This window comes from Planococcus citri, chromosome 5 (genome assembly GCF_950023065.1).
Source record: "Planococcus citri chromosome 5, ihPlaCitr1.1, whole genome shotgun sequence".
NCBI lineage: Eukaryota > Metazoa > Arthropoda > Insecta > Hemiptera > Pseudococcidae > Planococcus > Planococcus citri.
In genome coordinates, this window is record NC_088681.1 from 55,408,103 (window position 1) to 55,428,644 (window position 20,542).

A 20,542-nucleotide genomic window follows, 5' to 3' on the forward strand; every position below is an offset into this window, starting at 1 on the left:
GATAAATTGACCTAAATACGTTGACTTCTGTATGTTTACTAATCATACAATGCAATACGATGCAATTTAATGCACTAGTACCGTGTGTAAACTGTAAAGATACCAAACCACGAATACGTAATACAATCATGCTTGCCTAAGGAAGGTATCAAGTACTCCATAAATTAACACACACATGTGAAAGATATTAGAACAAACACATGCGTAAGTGGTTCATCTCTCAAAAATATATATTGAAAATATTCCAAAAATTACTCGAGTATACTTATATCAATCAACATACGCAGAGAACTTGGATTAAAACACTAAGCTGCTATTCTCGTAATATTCCACATCTGTCCGGATTTCGTGTACAAAATCCTGTCACCTATTTTCGGTCCGTATGTTTCGTAGAATTCCATATATTGCGGGTGAATTTTATACGATATCCTGAACATAAGGAGATATCATCTACGTCATAATTGCGAATAATACTTCAATTATTCTAAGTATTGGAATTAATTTAGATTCGATTCGAGTACACCGTAATAATATAACATCGAGCTTAACATTCCATCAAGTCGGATTTATTTTTATTAATTATTAATCCGATTTAATTATACTGATAACGTTTTGAAGAAACTTGTTTTTGTTATTTTATGATCATAAATAGGTATTTAAAAATTATTTCACGAGGTACTCACGTGTGATCTGGTCGAAGAAGAGTATCGTTGTTGGAATGATATTTCAGTAGAACTTGATCGTGAGTTTTTTTCAACTCTTCCCATGATACTTCTGAACCCTGATGACAAATTAATGATCTGATTTTTGCGAACAATGGTTCTTTTTCGAATATCTCGTTGTTATCTTGTTCGGCGAGCTTTTCAACTGATCCTTTCATTCGTACCTGAGTAAAAAAAAGACTCCAATATTATAAGTAGGTAGTACTAGAGATTTCTGATGCTAACGAATTACCTGTCTGGTGAAATTTCTGTCGGAAATTTTCTTATTCCATAAGAATACCAAGGAAGCTTGAGGGTTTTCGCTCTAAAATATGATATAAATTCATGTTTTTATTAAAATATAATATTGAAAAAGGTTTGTTAACGAAAGGGAAAGAATAAAGTAGGTACGAACGATATTTTTAGACTTCAGGCTACGACCGTCTGTATGAACAACAACTCCGTCTTCATCTAATCGTCTGAGGATTAAGCTTCTAGATGAGACTTCGCCATTTCTAATAGATCAATGATAGAAACACAAATTTAATTAGTAATTTTAATATATAAGATTAATAGTACATATTTTTATATTCAGATTCAGAGTCCCAAGAAGAAAGAATTGGATCTGATCAGATCTAATTTGATTTGATCGAAACTCTGATCTGGTTAGATCTGGTCAGGTGAGATCAAATTGCATCAAGGGGATGCCTAATTTGATCAAGTTGAAAACAGTATTTTTTGGGATCAAAATGCTTCATTTTTAAAGAGAACTAAAAAAAGGGGGAATCAAAATTCTGAAAGAAGAAAATGAGAATACCGTAGGTAAGTAAAAAATTACAAGGTTGATTGAAGAAATGAAAAAAAGAAAAACTGACAATTTTGCCAAAAACAGGACTTTTTATGGCAGTCTAGACAGTAAACAGGACTTCTTGATAACTTCTGCAAAAAATAGGACTTTTATTCGGCAAAAACAATTTTGGGAAAAAAACGTAAAGGAAGAACATTAAAAACACAACACCTTTTGAATTTTTGATTTTTGCAAAAAAATTGGCTCAAATTTCTGAAAATTTTGACAAAAAGAAAAACCGGAATTTTTTCATGATTTTTGCAAAAAAAAACAGTAGGTACTTTTGTGGAGACAAAAACAGAAATTCATGACAATTTTGGAAAACAACACTTTTTGGGTTTTTAATTTTGGCAAGAAATAGGATCAAATTTCTAAAAATTTTGACAAAAAGAAAAACCGGAATTTTTTGATGATTTTTGCAAAAAAACAGTAGGTTTTTTGACAACATTTTCAGAAATTCTTGACAATTTTGAAAAACAACACCATTTGGGTTTTTAATTTTGGCAAAAAATAGGCTCAAATTTCTGAAAATTTTGACAAAAAGAAAAACCAGAATTTTTTGATGATTTTTGCAAAAAAAAACAGTAGGTACTTTTTTGGAGACAAAAACAGAAATTCTTGACAATTTTGGAAAAAATAGACTCAATTTTCTGAAAATTTTGACAAAAAAACAGAATTTTTCAATGATTTTGGCGAGATTAGTACTTTTTTGACAATTTAGGCAAAAACAGGAATTCTTGATAATTTTGGAAAAAATGGAACTTTGAAAGCCTAAAGACTCCGAGTCCGAAAAAAAAAAGTTTTTTTGGCTTTTTGGGAACTATTCAAGCAATTTTGACTTTAAAAACAGAACTTTTTTCGGCGATTTGGGATAAAAGAGATGACGATTTCAGCAAAAATAACGACTACTTCGCAATTACATGAAAAATGACTTTTCTGACAGTTTTGACAGATAAACTGTAAAAAAATTTCAGCAAAAAAATGTAATTTTTTTGAACAGAGAAATTGCAAACTTTTTGACAATTTTGCCAAAAAAAAAAAGAAATAAAAAGAGTTTTGGAAAATGGAACCTACACACAATTTTGACCAAAAAACGAGATCTTTTTGTGCAACTTTGGCAAAAAAACGAAATCTTCTAAACAATTTTGGCAAAAACAGGAGTTTTATTTGACAAACCAACACTTCACACAGGATATGCATACTCTATAAATGATAGAATTTCAAATTTTAAAATCCATAACTGTTCTTCAATCTACACTGCCGAACTCACAGCTATTTTCCACTGTCTCTGTGACATACTCACTTATGAATCAGAAAATAAGTCCTTCTTAATTCAAAGTGATTCCCTCAGCACACTAACTGCTATCCAAAATCTTTTTTCCGATCACCTTCTAATTCAAAATATTCATAAAACTCTATTTGACTTACAAAATTCAAACTTCTTCATACAGTTTATGTATGTACCCAGCCACGTTGGAATCTTAGGAAATGAAATTGTAGATATTAATGCAAAATCTGCCACCATCCTTTCTCCCCTTATATTTATCACAGCTGACGACCTCAAATCGATCTTCACCCAAAGCACACTCAAGAAATGGCAAAACTTTTGGTCCCTCCAAACCACAAACAAGCTCTTTCAACATAAAAAATTAGTCCATCCTTGGAAAAACCTCTCCCACTTAAACAGACTTGAAGAAATCATTATAACCAGACTGAGAATTGGCCACACAAAAATCACACATAACCACCTCTATGAAAAGGCCTCAAAACCCACATGTCAATTCTGCCTCTCAGAACTTATATCTGTCCAACACTTACTATTTCAATGTCCCTCCTTACATCAGCACAGACTGTCCCTACAAATAGATGAAAGATCCCTATTCATACCAGACGACCCTTCCGAAATTAAAAAATTCTTAGACCTAATTAAAAAACTTGACCTTACCAACTCGATTTAAATCTAATACGACGGGTGTAATAATCAAGTAATTACAAACACCCAAAAAAAAAAAAAAAAAAAAAAAAATTTGGAACGACACGAGAACTTTTCAGACAGCCGAGTTCGAAAATCAATGCTTTGTGGATTTTTCGACTAAAAAGAAGGAATTTCTAGCCAATTTTAGCAAAAATTATATCAGTTTTCTCAAAAACAGGATTCTGGAAATTTTGAAACAGGCTCTGTTTTTGGTAATTTTAGCATGAAAAACGTTTTTTTAATACTTTTGAAAACAATGAAGACTTTTTGACAATTTTCCCAAAAAATAAATCTTACAATTTTGACCAAAAAAAAATACTTTTTTTGAAAAGTTTGGCAAAAAATTTGGAAATTTTGGCCAAAACAGGAATTCTTGACAATTTTGGAAAAAAATAGACTCAATTTTCTGAAAATTTTAATAACAAAAAACCAGAATTTTTTGATGATTTTTGCAAAAAAAAAATAGTACTTTTTTGGAAATTTAGGCAAAAACAGGAAATCTTGACAATTTTGGAAAAAAATAGACTCAATTTTTTGAAAATTTTAACGACAAAAAACCAGAATTTTTTCATGATTTTTGTTTGGCAAAGAACACTACTTTTTTGACAATTCAGACAAAAACAAAAATTTATGACAATTTTGGAGAAAATGTGACTTTATAAGCCTGAAGATTCCGCAACAAAAAAAAAGATTTTTTTTGCAATTTTGGGAACTGTTCAAGCAATTTTGACAAGAAAACAGAACTTTGATTCGGCAATTTTGGATTAAAGAGAAGACAATGCGGCAAAAATCACGACTACTTGGCAATTAGGTATATCGAAAAATGGCTTTCTGGCAGTTTTGACAGAAAACATGACCTTTTTAGATATCTTTAGCAAAAAAAAATTAACTTTTTTACATGGGAAAAATTTGGACTTTCTGACAATTCTGCCAAAATGAATTAATTTTCTGATAATTTTGACAAAAAAGAAAAATTTTAGATAATTTTGAGAAATGGGACCTTCAAACGATTCTTACCAAAAACCGAGACCTGTTTGGACAACTTTAGTAAAAAAAAAAAAAAAAAAAAAAAAAACGAAATCTTCCAAGCAATTTTGGCAAAAACAGAACTTTAATTTGGCAACTGAGGAATTTTCAGGCAGTTGAGTCCAAAAATCAATGCTTTGTGGATGTTTCGCTTAAAAATAAGGAATTTCTAGACAATTTTAGCAAAAGTTATGACTGCTTTCTCATTTCTCAAATATGTACTTGCTTTCTGGTAATTTTGACTAAAAACGGGTTTTTTGACAATTTCAGCATAAAATGCAACTAAATCCTACAACTTTGGTTTTTAAAAAAACACTTTTTTTGATAGGTAAATTTGGCCAGAAAAAAACACTTCACAGAACTTTTTGACAATTTTTATGACCAAAAAAAAATGTTTTTTTGACAAAGTTTGCAACGTAATGTGAACTGTCTTCCAATTTTTGAAAATATTCCTACATTTTTGGCAATTCAAACGAATAACAGTCAATTTTTTTGGAAATTTTGGAAAAAAATCAGAACCTTTTCAAGAACCTTTGCCAAGAAATAGGACTTTCGTTTGGATATTTTGAAAATAACCAAAAATCAATTCTTTTCTGATGTTGTGGTCAAAAAGCAGGACTTTCTTCAACATTTTGACGGAAAATCAGGACAAAAATTAATGTAAAAAGCCCTCCCCAAGAAAAGTTTCAAATTCCAGATGAAAAAAAAAGTCTGACAAAATGCTAGAGAGTCATATTTGAGATGGCAATTGGACATTTTTTCCAAGTTCTCAAAAGTCAGATTTGATATCTTACAATGAGTCTACTCCAATGTAAGATCAGGATCTGATCAGATCCAATCATTTTCCACAGAAATATTAAGGTGCTAATTACCAATACCAACATACTTGGAAGCTGTAGCGAAACAACAAACTTTGTAAAACTGGTCGTCTTGATTGGGTCCAATATGTTCTTGAAACCATTCGTGGAACAATTTCATTGGATTCGTATGCGAGGTTTCAATTTTATGCAAACCGGTCTTATCTTTGTAAATCTGCAAACAAGAAACAGACATTAGAAGAATTGAATCAATTCGTAATTACTTATTCGTACATAGAATAGCTTACCTCAGGGATATTCGTTGATAAATATCGAAGAATCGTGGTCGACTTTTTCCACACTGGAAGGCTCGATTTTACAGCTAACATTTTAAGATCTATCTACAACAATCAATATTCATTCATTATACAAAATTTCACCATAAAGAACAATAAATAAGAGCACAGATCAGGGGCAAAAATAGAATACCTAGATAACTGATGAAGTGATGAAGTAAGTTCACCAGTTCACGTTAAAAAACGTCAAAAAAATAATTGAGCAATTCCACAAAATTAAGGAGTAGTGCAATTACAAAAAAAATACTTATCAGCTTATACTCACCTCACGAGTATCAGAAGTTATAAATTTCAGCACATAGCGACAATCAAACTCCGATAAAGATATCTCGACCTTCGCGATTCAACTGAAAGATTACCTCTTAAGAGATTTTTCTACAATGTATAAAGCTCAGCCATAGAAACTCCATCTTTATACACACGATACCTTTTTACCTACCCAGTACTATACCCAAGCTCCGCAGTAAATAAGATCAAATAACTTTCTCGCAGACTCATCGAAGAGAACAGCACCGCAAACTTGATACTGTTGAGAAGCTTTTCATCTAAAAACACAAACTACCTATTTTAGTTACACTCGAGTTGAGATACGACAACAAGATTCAGTAATTCGATTCAAATTTTCATCTCCGCGGCGACATTTAAACAATGTGAAAGGTATCGCAATACCTACTCTCTCATTTTATATTCTACGCAGAAATAAATTATACACATGTCATTTTGGTAAACGTATAATATTGCACAATAAATAAATCATTTTGACTCGTTAACAAATCGTCGCGATAAAAAGTTAACATTTTATGCTAATGAAATAATCAAAAAAAAAAAAAAAAGTAATAATTTACTACAATAAATTGAAAATCTTCATCGTAAGTTTAGGAAGGAAAAAAAATAAAACAAAATTTTCCATACGTGACTAGGTAAAGTTAATCAAAAAGTGGTAAAGTTTCATCAACCAACGCAGCAAATATATAATAAAGAAAAAAAATATACTTAGAATAATCTAATAAAGAAAGCGTATCACAATTATTTCGAAAAAATATTCATCTTGTTATAATCTTAGATCTTAAAGTAGGTGATTTTAACATGTTTGAAAAAAATATTCTCTTTTTGATATTACAATTATTTTTCAACTCGATTCTTTCAACTGCAGATTTCCCTTCGTGATTGGGAATCGCAAAAATACCTAAATCAGAATGAGATCCTATCGAAGTGACCAGCTAATTAGTTATGTAATGAAATAGATAGAGAATGACCATATTACACAGATTCAGTTTGCAAGTTTTCACTAAAAAAAAACAAACATCAAAATCAGAAGGAAGGGGAATTGAATTAAAACTTGTGATTTTTGTGTCATTTTATGACTTTTCTGACACCAAAAGTAGGATCCCTGATTAAAATTTGGATCTATCTTCAACACAGTTCACGCTAACGCAGAGAAGTGATTTTTTGGAGCATTTTGATATTTGCTCGCGTTGTGCTAGCATTATACTCTTGCAGCGTAAATAACGTGTGCACACAGAAAACACCAGTTAAACATGCATATAACGTCGGTATAACACTAGGGTGGCCCTTAAAAAAAATTTTGGAATTTTTTTTGGGACACCCCCTAGTTTGGTGCTGTTTTATGAGAAAATGACGTACACAAATTTTTAGCTCAATCAATGCATATTAACCCGTGCCGCACGCCCCTTTTTGAAATGTAAGCATCAGGCGCGCGAGTTCAGGATTTCTCCACGATAACGCGTGGGGAATGAGACTCCTTGCACCCCGGTCCTTTATCTCTTACATGTTGTAAGTTGGTTGTTGATTCCAGGTAGCTTATCAAGTTCTTTATTGGGTGTATGCATGCATAGGAGGGAAGAGGGATATGCCCTTGAAGATCAGTGTTTGGTTTTCCCCACTATAGAGATCAGTTTGCTGCCAAAAATTGCCAAATAGTACCATTACTTTTTGTCCATTATTCTTAAAAAGGCTTGAAGTCCATTGGGAACGGGCACCTTAATACGGTGGATTATTCAGTTTTGAACGAAAGTATTATTTACATTTTTTTCACTGTTGTTTTTGGCCAAATTATAATTTACGGGTAATTACCAGGCGATTTGAGGCGAAGTGAGCGAACTAACCAAATATTGTCGACTGATTTGTTGAGCAAACAAACCAAAAATACTTGGTTAGTTTGCTCACTTCGCTTTAAATCGCCCGGTAATTACCCGTAAATTGTAATTTGGCCAAAAACAACAGTGAAAAAAATGTAAATAATACTTTCGTTCAAAACTGAATAATCCACCGTATTAAGGTGCCCGTTCCCAATTCTGTTAATTTACCATGAAAAAAATCTTGCTACATAAAAAGTTTCGCTTTTGAGCTGAGAATTGCTATGAAGTCCTGCTTTTTCCTGAAATTATTGTCGCAGTCTCGTTTTCTATCAAAATGGCAAAAAAGCTCGCATTTTACCAAAATTATGTAGAATTTTCTTTTTTTGCCAAAATCTGCTAAGAATTGTGTTGTTTTTTGCATCAAAAAGCTCCCACTCTTTTCCAATAAATTGTTCTAATGTGTAGTTTTTTGCCAAAAATCCCTAACTAACAAGCCATTTTTTTGCTGAAATATTCAAAAGTCGCACTATTATTCTCAGAAATCGCGATTTTCAATTTTTAATCCAAAATTGCCAAAAAGTACTTCCTGGGCAGTACCTAATTGCCAAAGAGTCCCGCTTTTTGCTAAAATTATTGAATTTCATTTTGACATTTTGATTAAAAGCGAAAAGTTCTAGTTTTTTTGGTGATTTTTTTGTGCATTGAAATGTATTGCACATGTTTTGTCACTTTTTTGGTTACTTTTTCGAGTTTTTTGGGTAACTAATAAATGAATGCTGGATTGGCCTTTTTTTTTTTTTTTGGAAAAAATGAGTACGAGCCCTGCAATTTAAAAAAACTATTGATTAAATTTTTAAAATAATTGCTGATGTTAAAAAAACCCATTGTTTTGAAGTAAATAGTTCTATTTTTTGAATTATAAATTTTCCAAAACGTTTGCTTTCAGTTCGCTTGGGCCATTTAAATTGAAAAATTATATAAAATAATACATAAAATTAAAAAAAATCGAATTAGTATTGTATTTTTCTTCCAAACAGTATCACTCCCTTTTTTAACATTTTTGTACCCATCGATTGGGTTAAAATCTTGAGTTTTGTCTCAAGAATTACAAATATTGTCGGCAGAATGACATGAACACCTCACCCCAAACAGCATGACTTCGAACATCCTCTAGTTAGGACAAACCCGAACGTTTAAGATTGAAAAAACAAGTTGAAGTTGAGGCGCGTTAATGTACGTTTCGTTTGCCACGGGTCTGTAGTGGAATAGTACTGAGCTCGCGCGCGTGACGCTATCATTACAAAAAGTGGTGTGCGGCACGGGTAAATATGCATCAATGGAGTTGAAATTTTTTATGCGCTATTTTCTCATGGAGTGGCACCAAACTAGGGGGTGTCCCGAAAAAAATTCAAATTTTTTTTTTCCACCAAGTATAAATAAGGGCCACCCTAGTATAACACACCCTACTGCGCATGCGCGACTTCATAACATCCTCCACTGCGCATGCGCGACTTCACAACATGCTGCACTGCGCATGCGCGACTTCACAACATGCTGCAATGCGCATGCGCGACTTCACAACATGCTCCACTGCGCATGCGCCACTTAACAACATGCTCCACTGCGCATGCACGTCTTCAAATATGCTCAACAGCGCATGCGCAACTGTATAATGCCAGCTAACACTAGTACACCATGTTCAACAGCACAACCCAAACGCATTCAATAACATTATTGGCATGTTCAACGGTGTGTGCGCAGAGATGTAAAAATACGGGTATTTCATTTTCAGCTTTTGTCTTTCAGCTTGGCAGAGCTGTGAGACCCAGATGATTTTGGGATTGGATTTTGGTTTTGGGATCGAAATTTATTCATTTCGGCCTTTCGGGATTGGATTTGTTTTGCGATTTGTTCTAAATTTTCATTTTGGTTTTGAGATTTGTTTCGGGATTGAAAAAATTGTTTCAGTTCCAGTTTCAGGATTTCCATTTAAACCAATTTTATTAGCCCAAACTGACCAATAGACCATGCAAGGGGTCTAAAAAAATGGGACGTTTTGAAATGGGGAATGCAATGGTGTAATTGGTTTAACGTTTTAAATGCAAATTTGGTGAACTTGTAAAAAAATTGTTATTATAATCTGAATGAATGATGATAAATAATCTAAAATGGTAGTATCAAAATTAATTTAAGTCACGGAAGAAAGGCAAAAATTGAAATCCTGAAACCGTACCAATTTTGATTCAATTCTGGGCTTCTGGGATTGTTTTGGGTTCAAAATTATATCAATTTGGGATTTTTTTTTGGTTTCAGAATAAAGAAAAATAACGATTTTGGTTATGGGATTGAATTTGAATTGAGATATACTTAATGGGTTCCGGTTTTGGGATCGTTTTGGTCCCACAGCTCTGCAGCTTGTCAGCCAAAAGCTAAAAGATTTTGGCATTTTTGGTATATATGTCAGGCTTGTCAGACCGGACTGGACCCAAAAATGCACACAAGACCGAGTGGACCGGACTGGACCTTAGACCTCTAAAAAAAAATGTATGTAAATATTAACCAAACAGATGACCCTCTTCAGAAAAAATAACAGGGACAGACCGAGACCAAAGACCTTTCTAAGAAATTGGACCAATAACCATGGTTTGGAAATGGACCTCAGTTACTACGTCCAATTTTTCAAATGTATAATACCATTTTAGATCCCTATTTTGAATAAATTTCCATTGTGATTTAATTTTTTTCGAAGTTTCAATGTTTTGAAAGTAAAGATTCCATTTTTCAACTCATCTTATGTGTTAGGAAGCTTTTTTATTTCTGAAAAATGAAGACTGTTTTTTGGACTAGGGCTGACCCATGACCACGATGAAAATTTCTGGTCAGGAGTGGACCGGACCAACGACCTACAAAGACAAAAAATGCAGAACCGAATGACCGGACCAGACTATTTGAAAGCTCTAAACTAGGACCTTGATTTTGGAGCAACCGCAAAACCTAAGTGGTCCTACAAGCCTGATATACGAGGGACGTCTCAAAAGTAAGTTTCGCTATTTTTTTCTCCGGAACTACTGGACCAAACTGGATGAAATTTTAGGGTTATTTAAGTTCTGAGTTGCTGGTAACACTGTAATTTTTTCAAGTCCCTATGTTGAAGTGATCGCGTGCAGTTGCTTCTCAAACATTGAGGGAGGATTTGTCCTGTACCTGGCCTCAAAATACCTCTAATGATACGATTACTCAAGTCTACTGGTAAAAATGTTATTCAAATTCACGAGGAAATGTGTCCAGTGCATGGACCAAACGTTGTGAGTGGTTCATGCATTCAATGCATTTCCTGGTGAATTTGAATAACATTTTTACCAGTAGACTTAAATAATCGTATCATGTGAGGTATTTTGAGGCCAGGTACAGGACAAATCCTCCCTCAATGTTTGAGAAGCAACTGCATGCGATCACTTCAACATAGGGACTTGAAAAAATTACAGTGTTACCAGCAACTCAAAACTTGAATATCCCTAAAATTTCATCTAGTTTGGTCCAGTAGTTCTGGAAAAAAAATAGCGAAACTTACTTTTGAGACGCCCCTCTTATATTATATGTATTTAATTTTTCAAGCCTTCCACCCCACGCTTTTCTTACAATTACACTTTGAACTTTTCACTTTTAAAAATATTTTTTATAAGTAATCTAATATTTTTAAATTACTTAAAAATGACCATTTCAAAATATTGAAAACAAATTTTAAATTTCAAACACAAAAACTGAAAACTAGGCAAAATACAAAAAATACTAAATACAGTAAAAAACCGTAAGAAAGCTGAAAAAATAAAGCTTTTAGCTGGCTTTGGTTTTCAAATTTATAAAGCTCAGCTTTCTTTTAGCTTCCAAAAGTCTTTAAAATATGTTTTTTTTACGGCTTTTGGCTTTTTGCTTTCAGCTTGCTTTCGGTCTCTGGACCCAGTATTGTTTGAGTCTATACGCCAGAGTTTTTTTTAAAAAAAACAGAAAAATAACCAAATTTTGTTAAAATTTCATTACTTTTTAATATTTTTTGAATTTTTGAAGTTGATTTTAATACTTTTTCAGTTTTTTAGTTACTTACTCAGTCTTTTAATATGTTTTGAACATTTTTTTGTACAATTTTTATAAAATTTTACAAAAATTTCATCATCTTTTGTCAATTTTTTACCAATTTTCAATCTTTATTTTGCATTTTTATGTCATTTTAGCATGTTTTAAACACCTTTTCATCCAATTTTTGTTGAATTTTTCTGAAATTTCATGATCTTTTTACAACTTTTGTAGATTAGTCAATTTTACTAACCGAATGGAATGCTCTTTTCTATTATAATAACTAATAAGCGATAAAATTTGCAAGTAAGAAGACAGAGATACAAACGCTTTGTCCCAGCACATTTTATTCCATTAACCAAATTAATCAACCCGCCATCGCTACCAATTTAACTGTATTCGAGCTAATTTGATGAGTTTTTTGGCTCGGGGGAAAGAAAATACGAAAATAAAGTATCAGATTTTCATTTCAAAGTAAATTACCATCCTGTATTAAACACTATTACACAGAAAAAAAATACCAGTATTTTTACATCTCTCTATGCCTGAGCCAAGCGAGGGAAATAATTCAAAATTCACAAATTAATTCATTCAAAAATCAGAACAGAGGTTTTTCAAGGGCATTTAAGAAGAACTTCTCATCCCAAGATTGAGACCAAACCCCTCAATAAAATATGGCCATTCTCACAACCTGAAACAATCCTACCACCGAATTACATAAAATAAAAATAACATTTATATCACGATTGGGAAAAATAAGTACCCTAAAAAAAACATATAATGCATCCACGTGCAACATCTCCGCATCTTTTTACCTCTCTAATAAACTCGCACGACGCTATATAAACCCATAAATAAAATAATGTATAAAAAATACGTGACCATATAAAATACACAAGAAAAAGATGGCAAAAAAAAAAGGAGAAAAGAAACAGTACGTAAAACATACACATAAGTACAAAAAAAAAAAAAAAAAAAAAAAAAAAACTTTAAAACTCTTTTTTCTCACTCGAAAAAAGAACAACAATAAAAATTACAACCAATTGTGCAAAAAATTATTCACAGATGAGAAAATTATTACATGTGGCCACCTTTTATTGAATCCTAAAATAGCTTTTAAAATGGCCTAATGAACGCAACATTGTGTCACATACTCGTTTCGATGGTCTTTCAAATGTTTAGATACACGAAGAATAAAAAAAAAATTCTAAAAATATAAATTCTCGTACAGGTTCGTAACTTTAATTTTCACCTCGTTCGTCAAATAAGAAAGGAAAAATAAAAACAAGGATAAAATTAACAGAACCACCCTCCCTCCCTCCCTCCCTCGTTTCGTCTTATACACACAAAAAAGGAGACTTTTTGGCACCAGGGTACCCTTTCAATTACTCGTCGCTTTAATTCAAACATTTCAAAATAATTACCTACTAACGCAAGTGGGTATATATTTTCTTATTTTATTTAAATGACTCGACTTTAGCTACTCGGTTCGTTTTTTTATTATTAAATTACACGTTGACTACTGAAGATATCGATTACCAAAAAAAAAAAGTTCTCCAGCCTTCGCCCTTTTCCCACCCATTCTATTTCATTATCAATGTAGGTAATATGGTATATAATATTTCGATTAATGAAAAATTCACGACGTTCGTTTTCTTCGGCCTATTTTTCGCTTGTTAAATATAACCAGGTACTCGTCGTCGTACTTTAAAAAGACACGTCCTTTAAATTAAAAATTTACCGCGGTTGAATATCTCTAGCGGATTTGTCGAGATTTTCTTCCATTTTTTTCCCCCAACTCGACCTCACTTTCGTTGTAATCGTATTATGGTGAAAGGAGCCTTTCGTTCGTATAAATTGCTTCATGCTTCTGCCAAATAAATAAAAAAAGTAACAATTTTGGGTATATCACGAAGTAAGTGTATCGTAAATTGGGACTATTTTTTTAAGTGGAGGGAAGAGGTCTCGTATGAGGATCTATTTAAACGATTACGAGTACAAAAACAAGATAATATAGCTATTCTTTCATACTTCAAATCAGTCTAAATTAGAACTGACGAATTATTCCGAATCCAACGAATAGCTCCTGAGAGCACTAAAAATTCAAAACTGATAAATTCATGAACCATTTTTGTGCAGCAATGCAATTTTGAAACTGTCGAGCCCAGAAGAGCACTTTGAAAAATTCAAATTATTCATTGAGCAGTGTTACCTGATTCGCAAATGTAATTTTTTTCGAACGTGACCTCGTCAGATCCAAAGTCACGAGTCGAGTCGAGTACTTAATCCAACATCGAGAGACCAGATAAAAAATTTCCACCAATTTTTCCCTCGCAAGCAATCCCAACGACTTTTTTCCCGCCAAAAATACCCGATTTACGTTTGGTAACCACATTTGATTGAAAAAAAGTAAAAACCCACCCAATTCTTATTTTAGAACGAATTTTAAAAAGAAAAAAAAAAGGAAAATAAAGGTAACTAAGTAAATAGACTGTAAGGAAAACCATTTTCTACATTACGAAATACCTACGTTACTTATAATTAATTTTTAAACGTCCCTAAATCTTAATGACTTTGTGCAGAACTCCATCACGATAACAGTACTCACGAATATCAATAAAAATATAGGTAGAACTGGTATTTAAAATTAAAATTTTTAAAATAGGAAGAATTATTTAATAAACGCGCCATACGCATGTTCTTTTTCAAAGCAGAAGAAAAGGCGAGTGCATTTAAAAATTATTAAAGAAATGAAAAAGGTATTTTAACAGGGTGACCATTGGATTTTATTGGTAATAAAATTCGACTCATCCACTCAAAATTGAGCCAATAGTCAAAGTACAGGTTGTTTCGAAGGTTCCTCACCTCCTTTCATTTGGAAAGTAGGCAACCCATGTTGAACACAAGTAGATTTGCTTGCCTACCCTTTAGAAAAGCAGAAATAAACACTAAAAGAAATTTTTCTTCCACAAGTGTAGGGATATTTCAATCTTGAGTGTTGTGCTTTGGACCCTGAACAGAAAATTTTGCCCAAAGAGTCATTTTAGGTCAACTTGATCGAAAAATAAAATTTTCGACTTGGTTTAATGTCTTTCAATTTTGTTCAAAATATTCTTTACAAATTCCAAAAATTCAAACAAAATTTTGAAAAATATTTCAGCAAGTCCAAAACTCCCTTAGAAAGAAACGAGGGAAGGGGTGAGAGGGGGGCATCTCCATGGAAAGTTCCACTTTGAAATTTTGAACTCAAAGTTGGAGTCAGAGCTAAAAGTAATTTTGAGTACTGAAAAAATGGTTTCATGTTGACTTTTTATCTCAGTTCGAAATAATATGGTATTTTCAAAATGGGCAGTTTTATGACAGGGCATCCCCTCCCCAAATTTGGGGTCAATATTGAAAAAAAGGTCGATATCATGCGACATATCAAAATGTATGTTTTCGAACTAGCTGAACACGAATTTGAACTTATTTTTTTGATTCCACTCTTCCAGCACCCCCCCCCCCCCCCACTTATTGGGGTCAACTCTTGAAAATATTGAGTAAGTTAAGCAATACATCGAACGGTATGTTTTTAGGACGCTGAATGCGAACATGACCTTATTTCCCCCCTCTGACCCTCTTAAACTACTCAGATCTCTCCATAAACATGACAGAAGTAACATCGAAACCATAAGATCATCAAAAATCGAAACACAAAAGCCAATGAGGTCCATACTTTGATAAAGTAGACACGTAAAATGACCCTAAAATTTCCCCAAAAAATAATTATCGAGGTAGATGATCAGAAATAACCTTTGAAAGGTCAGTTGGTCACCCTGATTGATACCATTTCTCAAAAATTATACTCGAAAAAATGGGGGAAAATATTAGAAAATAAAATTAAGACTAAAAACGTGGTAGATTCGTCCAAAATGATCAAAAATATCCATATCTACGCCGTTGAAATTATTTAAGCACGCGTTATACAGGGTGTCCGGTATCTGCACGAATATTGAGCATCGTCGATTATCATGAAAAAATCAGACCAGGGCGGTGGTATTTTTGAAAATGGCAATTTTCACCAACAAAATCTCTCGAAATTGGTCATTTTATAATAACATTCATTAGATCAGAACCATCAGAATTTGACAAAATATTTCAGAACTTTTTCATCCATTCCAAATTTGAAAATTTCACCACCAGATACCAGACCCCCCTACTTGGTAAAAAAAAAACCTCGAAAAATATAGAAAAAAAATAATAAAGAAAAATTCAAGAAGAAGAAAAAAATTAATAATAATTCTGTTTTTATCTACGCCGGTGCGTTGATAAAAATCAGCAATAAAATGGACGGCGTGCGATAGTGGAATCATCCGAAAGAAAAAAAAATACTTATTTTAATCTTAATTTTAAATCATTCTAAGTACGCTTAAAAATACAATGAAATGAAGAGGTAATTTTGGCGTTTCCTTTACACCATCAATATATCTCAATATCTTTGTGAAATTGAAAAAGAAAAGTTTTGAACCGGATACAAAAAAAATTGAACAAAAAATATGTAAAAAAAAAAAAAAAATAGAAGAAAGAAAATTATGCTCAAGAACAGAACTCATCAGGCTATGCAACCCCCCCCCCCCCCTTGCAAGCGTTTAATCGAATCGTCAATCACACATAGGAAGGAAAAAATCTGGAAACAAATTCCTCCTCCACTCAGCATTTTTTCCAACTTCTCCTTCTCCTGTTTGGAGCGAAATTCACTCTCAACAACGCGTATTTCTAAAAACAAACAACCTCAACGAAATCGTATATATAAAAGCATCGTCACGCCGTGTGACCTGTTCTTATTTTTTTCCATCGAAAAAAAAAATAAAAATAAATAGAAAAACAGTGAAAAGAAACCTTATTTTGTTTGAGAATTTATAAAGTTTACTCGCGCCACCATCTCGTATCGTTTCGTCTCACCAAACAATAAGTAGAATAATGAATTTTAAACAACTTTTTACTCGCGAACGACCGACATTCGCCTCAAATAACCTCTCTTCTGGTCTCTTCGCTTTCCATTCAGCTTCATCGGCCACATTTTCTCGAGTAATTACATATTATAATGAACATCATTGAACAACAATATATAGGTACGACGAAAATTGAAATACTAAAAACAAACTATGACCTAAAAAATAGTCCGCGTAAGTATAAAATTCGCGAGCTCGAAAAAGCTCCCGACGAGAAAATATATAAAATACCCAAACGATCGTGATCGTCTCGATTCAACGAATTTTTCGACGATTTAAATCGATAATATTATCGTCGAGAATGCTCGAAATATTGTGTATACTCGTAACTTGTAGAAAAAAATAATAAAGGTAAAATTTTAAATCGGCCTACCCGGTGCAGGAAGGCTCGATGAAAGAGAAATTAACGAATTAACGTTGTGTTGGTACTCGGAGGATGATGACTTCTTGGAAGGACAAAACGACAACAATGCATTATTCAAAAGCTCAGTACCAACGGCGAGTCCATTTGTCAACTGGGTGAACGTGATTTATCCTCTTCCGAGTCGTTCGACGAGATTCGTATAGCTTGGTACCATTGATTCGTTAAATCGGTCATCTGAGTTTTGCAGTCTTTCAATTCCTGAGTAATAAAAAAAAAAAAAAAAAAAAAAATAGATTAATACAGTTTCCATATAGGAAAAAACTTTTCGAAATAGACAATGAAATATATGAAAACCTTTAAAACTTGTATAAAATTGGTCAAAAATCAATCAATAATAATCATTAAATATCATAAAAGCGGCGTTAGATGTTTTAAAAAAATGCCAAACACCTAAAAACTTATTAAAATTCAAAATTTTTCAAAAATACGAGTAAACAGAAAATTGACAGAAATTACATGAAAAAATTTGGTCACGCTGAAAATTAATAAAATATGTAGATATGTATAAAATTAGAATTACATAAATTTGAAAAAAAATATGCAAAAAAAAAAAGGAAAAAATGCTCATTTGATAAAATTGACACGAAAATTGTTGAAAACCCATACTATGATGAAGGAGTGAATATTACAATTTTGAGGAATATTGCAAATATCTTTAGCTCATAAAAGGTCAAATCCGTGAAATTGGCATAAAAACATTTGAAAATTGAGAAAAATTGTACAAAATATCGTCAAAACTAAATTTTTCCTACAGGTAGGAAAACTTGTTATAGGTACGTCAATTCACATGAAAATGAGTAAAAAATGCAATAAAAATAATTTTACAAAAAATGTACCCAACGTCAAAAAAATTTTCTAAAATGAACAAAAATAAACGAGGCATCAATTAAAATTGTTGAAAATTGCGCCAAAATCATTCGTTTAGTCAAAATTTCAAAAAAAAAATTGGCATAAAAATACTTGAAGATTGAGAAAACTTGGACAAAATATCGTCAAAATTGAATAAAAACAAAGCAAAAATTGTTCAAAATTACTGGAAAGCTTGCAAAATTTACATAAAAATGATTGAAAAAAATGCAATAAAAGTCAATAAAATGCCCACAAAAATGCATAAAATACCGGAAAATTCTTCAAAATGAACAAAAAAAATAAAAACTGTTCAAAATGCTGAAATCAGGTAAAATGAAATTTTAATTTAAAAATTCACACAAAAACCATTAAAATGTCGAAAAAATGTCAAAATATTGCTGAAATTGCGTGAAATGACACAAAATACATATCAGAAACGATCACCAAAATAAATGGTTGAAAATCCCCGAAAAATCAATAAAATCCGCATGAAAATGGTCGGAAATGAAGAAAAACTTCAAAAACTGTAATTAAAATAAATAAAATTTTAAAAAATTGCAAAAAATGACAAAAAATCGCCTAAAAATTGAAAAACACTGATTGAATTTGAATGAAAACAAACGCAAATAAAATTAAAATCGGGGACAAAAAAATATTCCTAAAATTGCAAAAGTTTGCACAAACTTTAAAACAAAACTGTTTGAATTCATAAAAAAAACTAAGTACAGAAAAATTGATGCAAATTAACCGAAAATTTGAAAAAAAAAAAAAGATGAAACATCACTAAAATTGTGAAAATATTTCAAAAATTGCTCACATTGAAAACTTTCACAAATCCTTAAAATGGGTAGAGAGGGCAGAAGAGGAAAGTGAAATTACAACAGAGATGATCTCTTGATAGGTGAGAAACATTCTCATTGGGGCAAGCAGAGATCGAGTCAAATTTTTTTCAGGTCAGAACGTTTCCATTTTCAAAAAAAAAAGCTAGAAAAAATTCTAAAAAATGAAAATTTGAAAAAAGTAAGTACCCACTTGATACACTACAAATAAAAAATTTTAGTTTTATTGAAAAAAAAAAAAAACAAGGATCTTTTGACAATTTTTGCAAAAAGCAGAACTTAAACAAATTTTAGAAGAAAAAAAAACAGAACTTTTTTCAGTTCAATAAAACAGGTTTTTGGTCATTTTGGTTCAAGAAAATCAGCTGTTTTAAACAATGAAAAAATTGGTAAAATTATTGAAGTAAATTAACCTAGAATTTTAAAAAATGATGAAACATCATTAAAATTGTAATGAATAAGTATCTATTTAAAAAATTCCTTACATGACAATTTTCATAAATCCTTAAAATTAACACAGATGATCTCTTGATGAACCAGAAGCATTCTAACTGTGTTCATTTTTATAAACGCTTTTTGGGTGAGGGAAGCGAGGGGGGATTTGGTCGAATTTTTTGCAGAACAAAACGTTTTCGCTTCGAAAAAAAATAATAGAAAACAAGATAAAATAAATAAATTTAAGTTTTTGGAAAAAATGAAAATAAAGAAAGATTTTTTCAAAAAAAAACAACTTTTTTTGCAGCTTAACATCAAAAAGCATGATTTTTTGCACCGTGTGTTATCAGCAATGATTTTTTTTAGGTTGAAACATCTCTCTTCACTGGAATTATTTTACAAAAAAAAAAAACATTTTTCTCCCATTCAAAAATTTTTTTGAACATGGTCTGATTTTAAAGCCAACTGAGAACAGATTAGAGTAATAATTAGAACAAGTTGAGCAATACCAAAAAAAAAACACACCGTTCGCGAACGAATTTTGAACGAATTTCGAACAAATCGTAGATGGAGAAGAACGAATCATTCTGGATTTTCGAACGAATGAATCCCCTGAATGACGAATCCTTCACAAGTGATCCTGATCCTCAAAAAATTACCACAAATCATCGAAATTGCTCATACATGATTCAAGCTCAATTTTCTTCATTTTTCAAACAAAAATGACCACCAGGGTAAGAAAAAGTTCACTATACAGTCAAATAGCACTTAATATTGATTTTTTTTTTAATTTTAGTTTTTGCACGAAAATGTGTATTATTATTTTGCTAAATAACAATAAAAATCTGATTTGACTTTCGATGTTGATTTTTAAACCAATCACTTCTTTGATTAAACCAGATATTTGCATCACACCTCTCCTCACTTTTGACCTCTATTTATTTAGATCATTCCACTGCAACCCCACAAACCACATCTATAACCCTCTCAATATCGATCGTATTCATACTTTTCTCCCCCCCCCCTTTAACAAACACCATCATATCCGAATTAATTTCCCAATTATAAACTTCATTAATTCATCCTGCAGCCACGCAATCAAGAAGAAAATTACCGATTATATTTTTAAACC

General features: G+C 31.9%; 2 protein-coding genes across 6 annotated transcripts in view; both read right to left on the bottom strand.

The window, feature by feature from the left end:
* Positions 1–205: 205 nt before the first annotated feature.
* Positions 206–6,301, bottom strand: LOC135848223 (pyridoxine/pyridoxamine 5'-phosphate oxidase-like). 4 transcript variants are annotated; one of them, XM_065368060.1, is made up of 7 exons: positions 5,968–6,301; positions 5,655–5,743; positions 5,436–5,581; positions 1,117–1,216; positions 955–1,026; positions 684–886; positions 206–429 (listed from the first exon to the last, which is right to left on the bottom strand). In XM_065368060.1, the coding sequence occupies exons 2-7, from the start codon at positions 5,733–5,735 to the stop codon at positions 306–308; spliced, it is 726 nt and encodes a 241-aa protein (XP_065224132.1). In that variant the 5' UTR covers positions 5,736–5,743; positions 5,968–6,301; the 3' UTR covers positions 206–305. The 4 variants fall into 4 exon arrangements, with proteins under 4 accessions (XP_065224132.1, XP_065224131.1, XP_065224130.1 ...); XM_065368059.1 differs by having other exon boundaries at positions 5,655–5,747; positions 5,968–6,300; XM_065368058.1 differs by having other exon boundaries at positions 5,655–5,747; positions 5,836–5,968.
* A 116-nt stretch (positions 6,302–6,417) lies between these two features.
* Nhe1 (Na[+]/H[+] hydrogen exchanger 1) overlaps positions 6,418–20,542 on the bottom strand; it is a 52,129-nt gene continuing 38,004 nt past the window's right edge. For both annotated transcript variants that reach the window (XM_065368050.1, XM_065368049.1), the window contains one exon: positions 6,418–17,485. In XM_065368050.1, coding sequence (XP_065224122.1) covers positions 17,375–17,485 — 111 coding nt within the window. In that variant the 3' untranslated portion in view covers positions 6,418–17,374. The remainder of the gene's footprint in view (positions 17,486–20,542) is intronic.

Excerpts from the sequence above, each read along its gene's own strand:
- LOC135848223 (XM_065368060.1), bottom strand. The coding sequence starts at position 5,735 with ATGTTAGCTGTAAAATCGAGCCTTCCAGTGTGGAAAAAGTCGACCACG. Across the intron at positions 5,582-5,654 it reads TATCAACGAATATCCCTGAG|ATTTACAAAGATAAGACCGG; the intron begins GTAAGCTATTCT and ends TCTTGTTTGCAG. Across the intron at positions 1,027-1,116 it reads GCCTGAAGTCTAAAAATATC|AGCGAAAACCCTCAAGCTTC; the intron begins GTTCGTACCTAC and ends ATCATATTTTAG.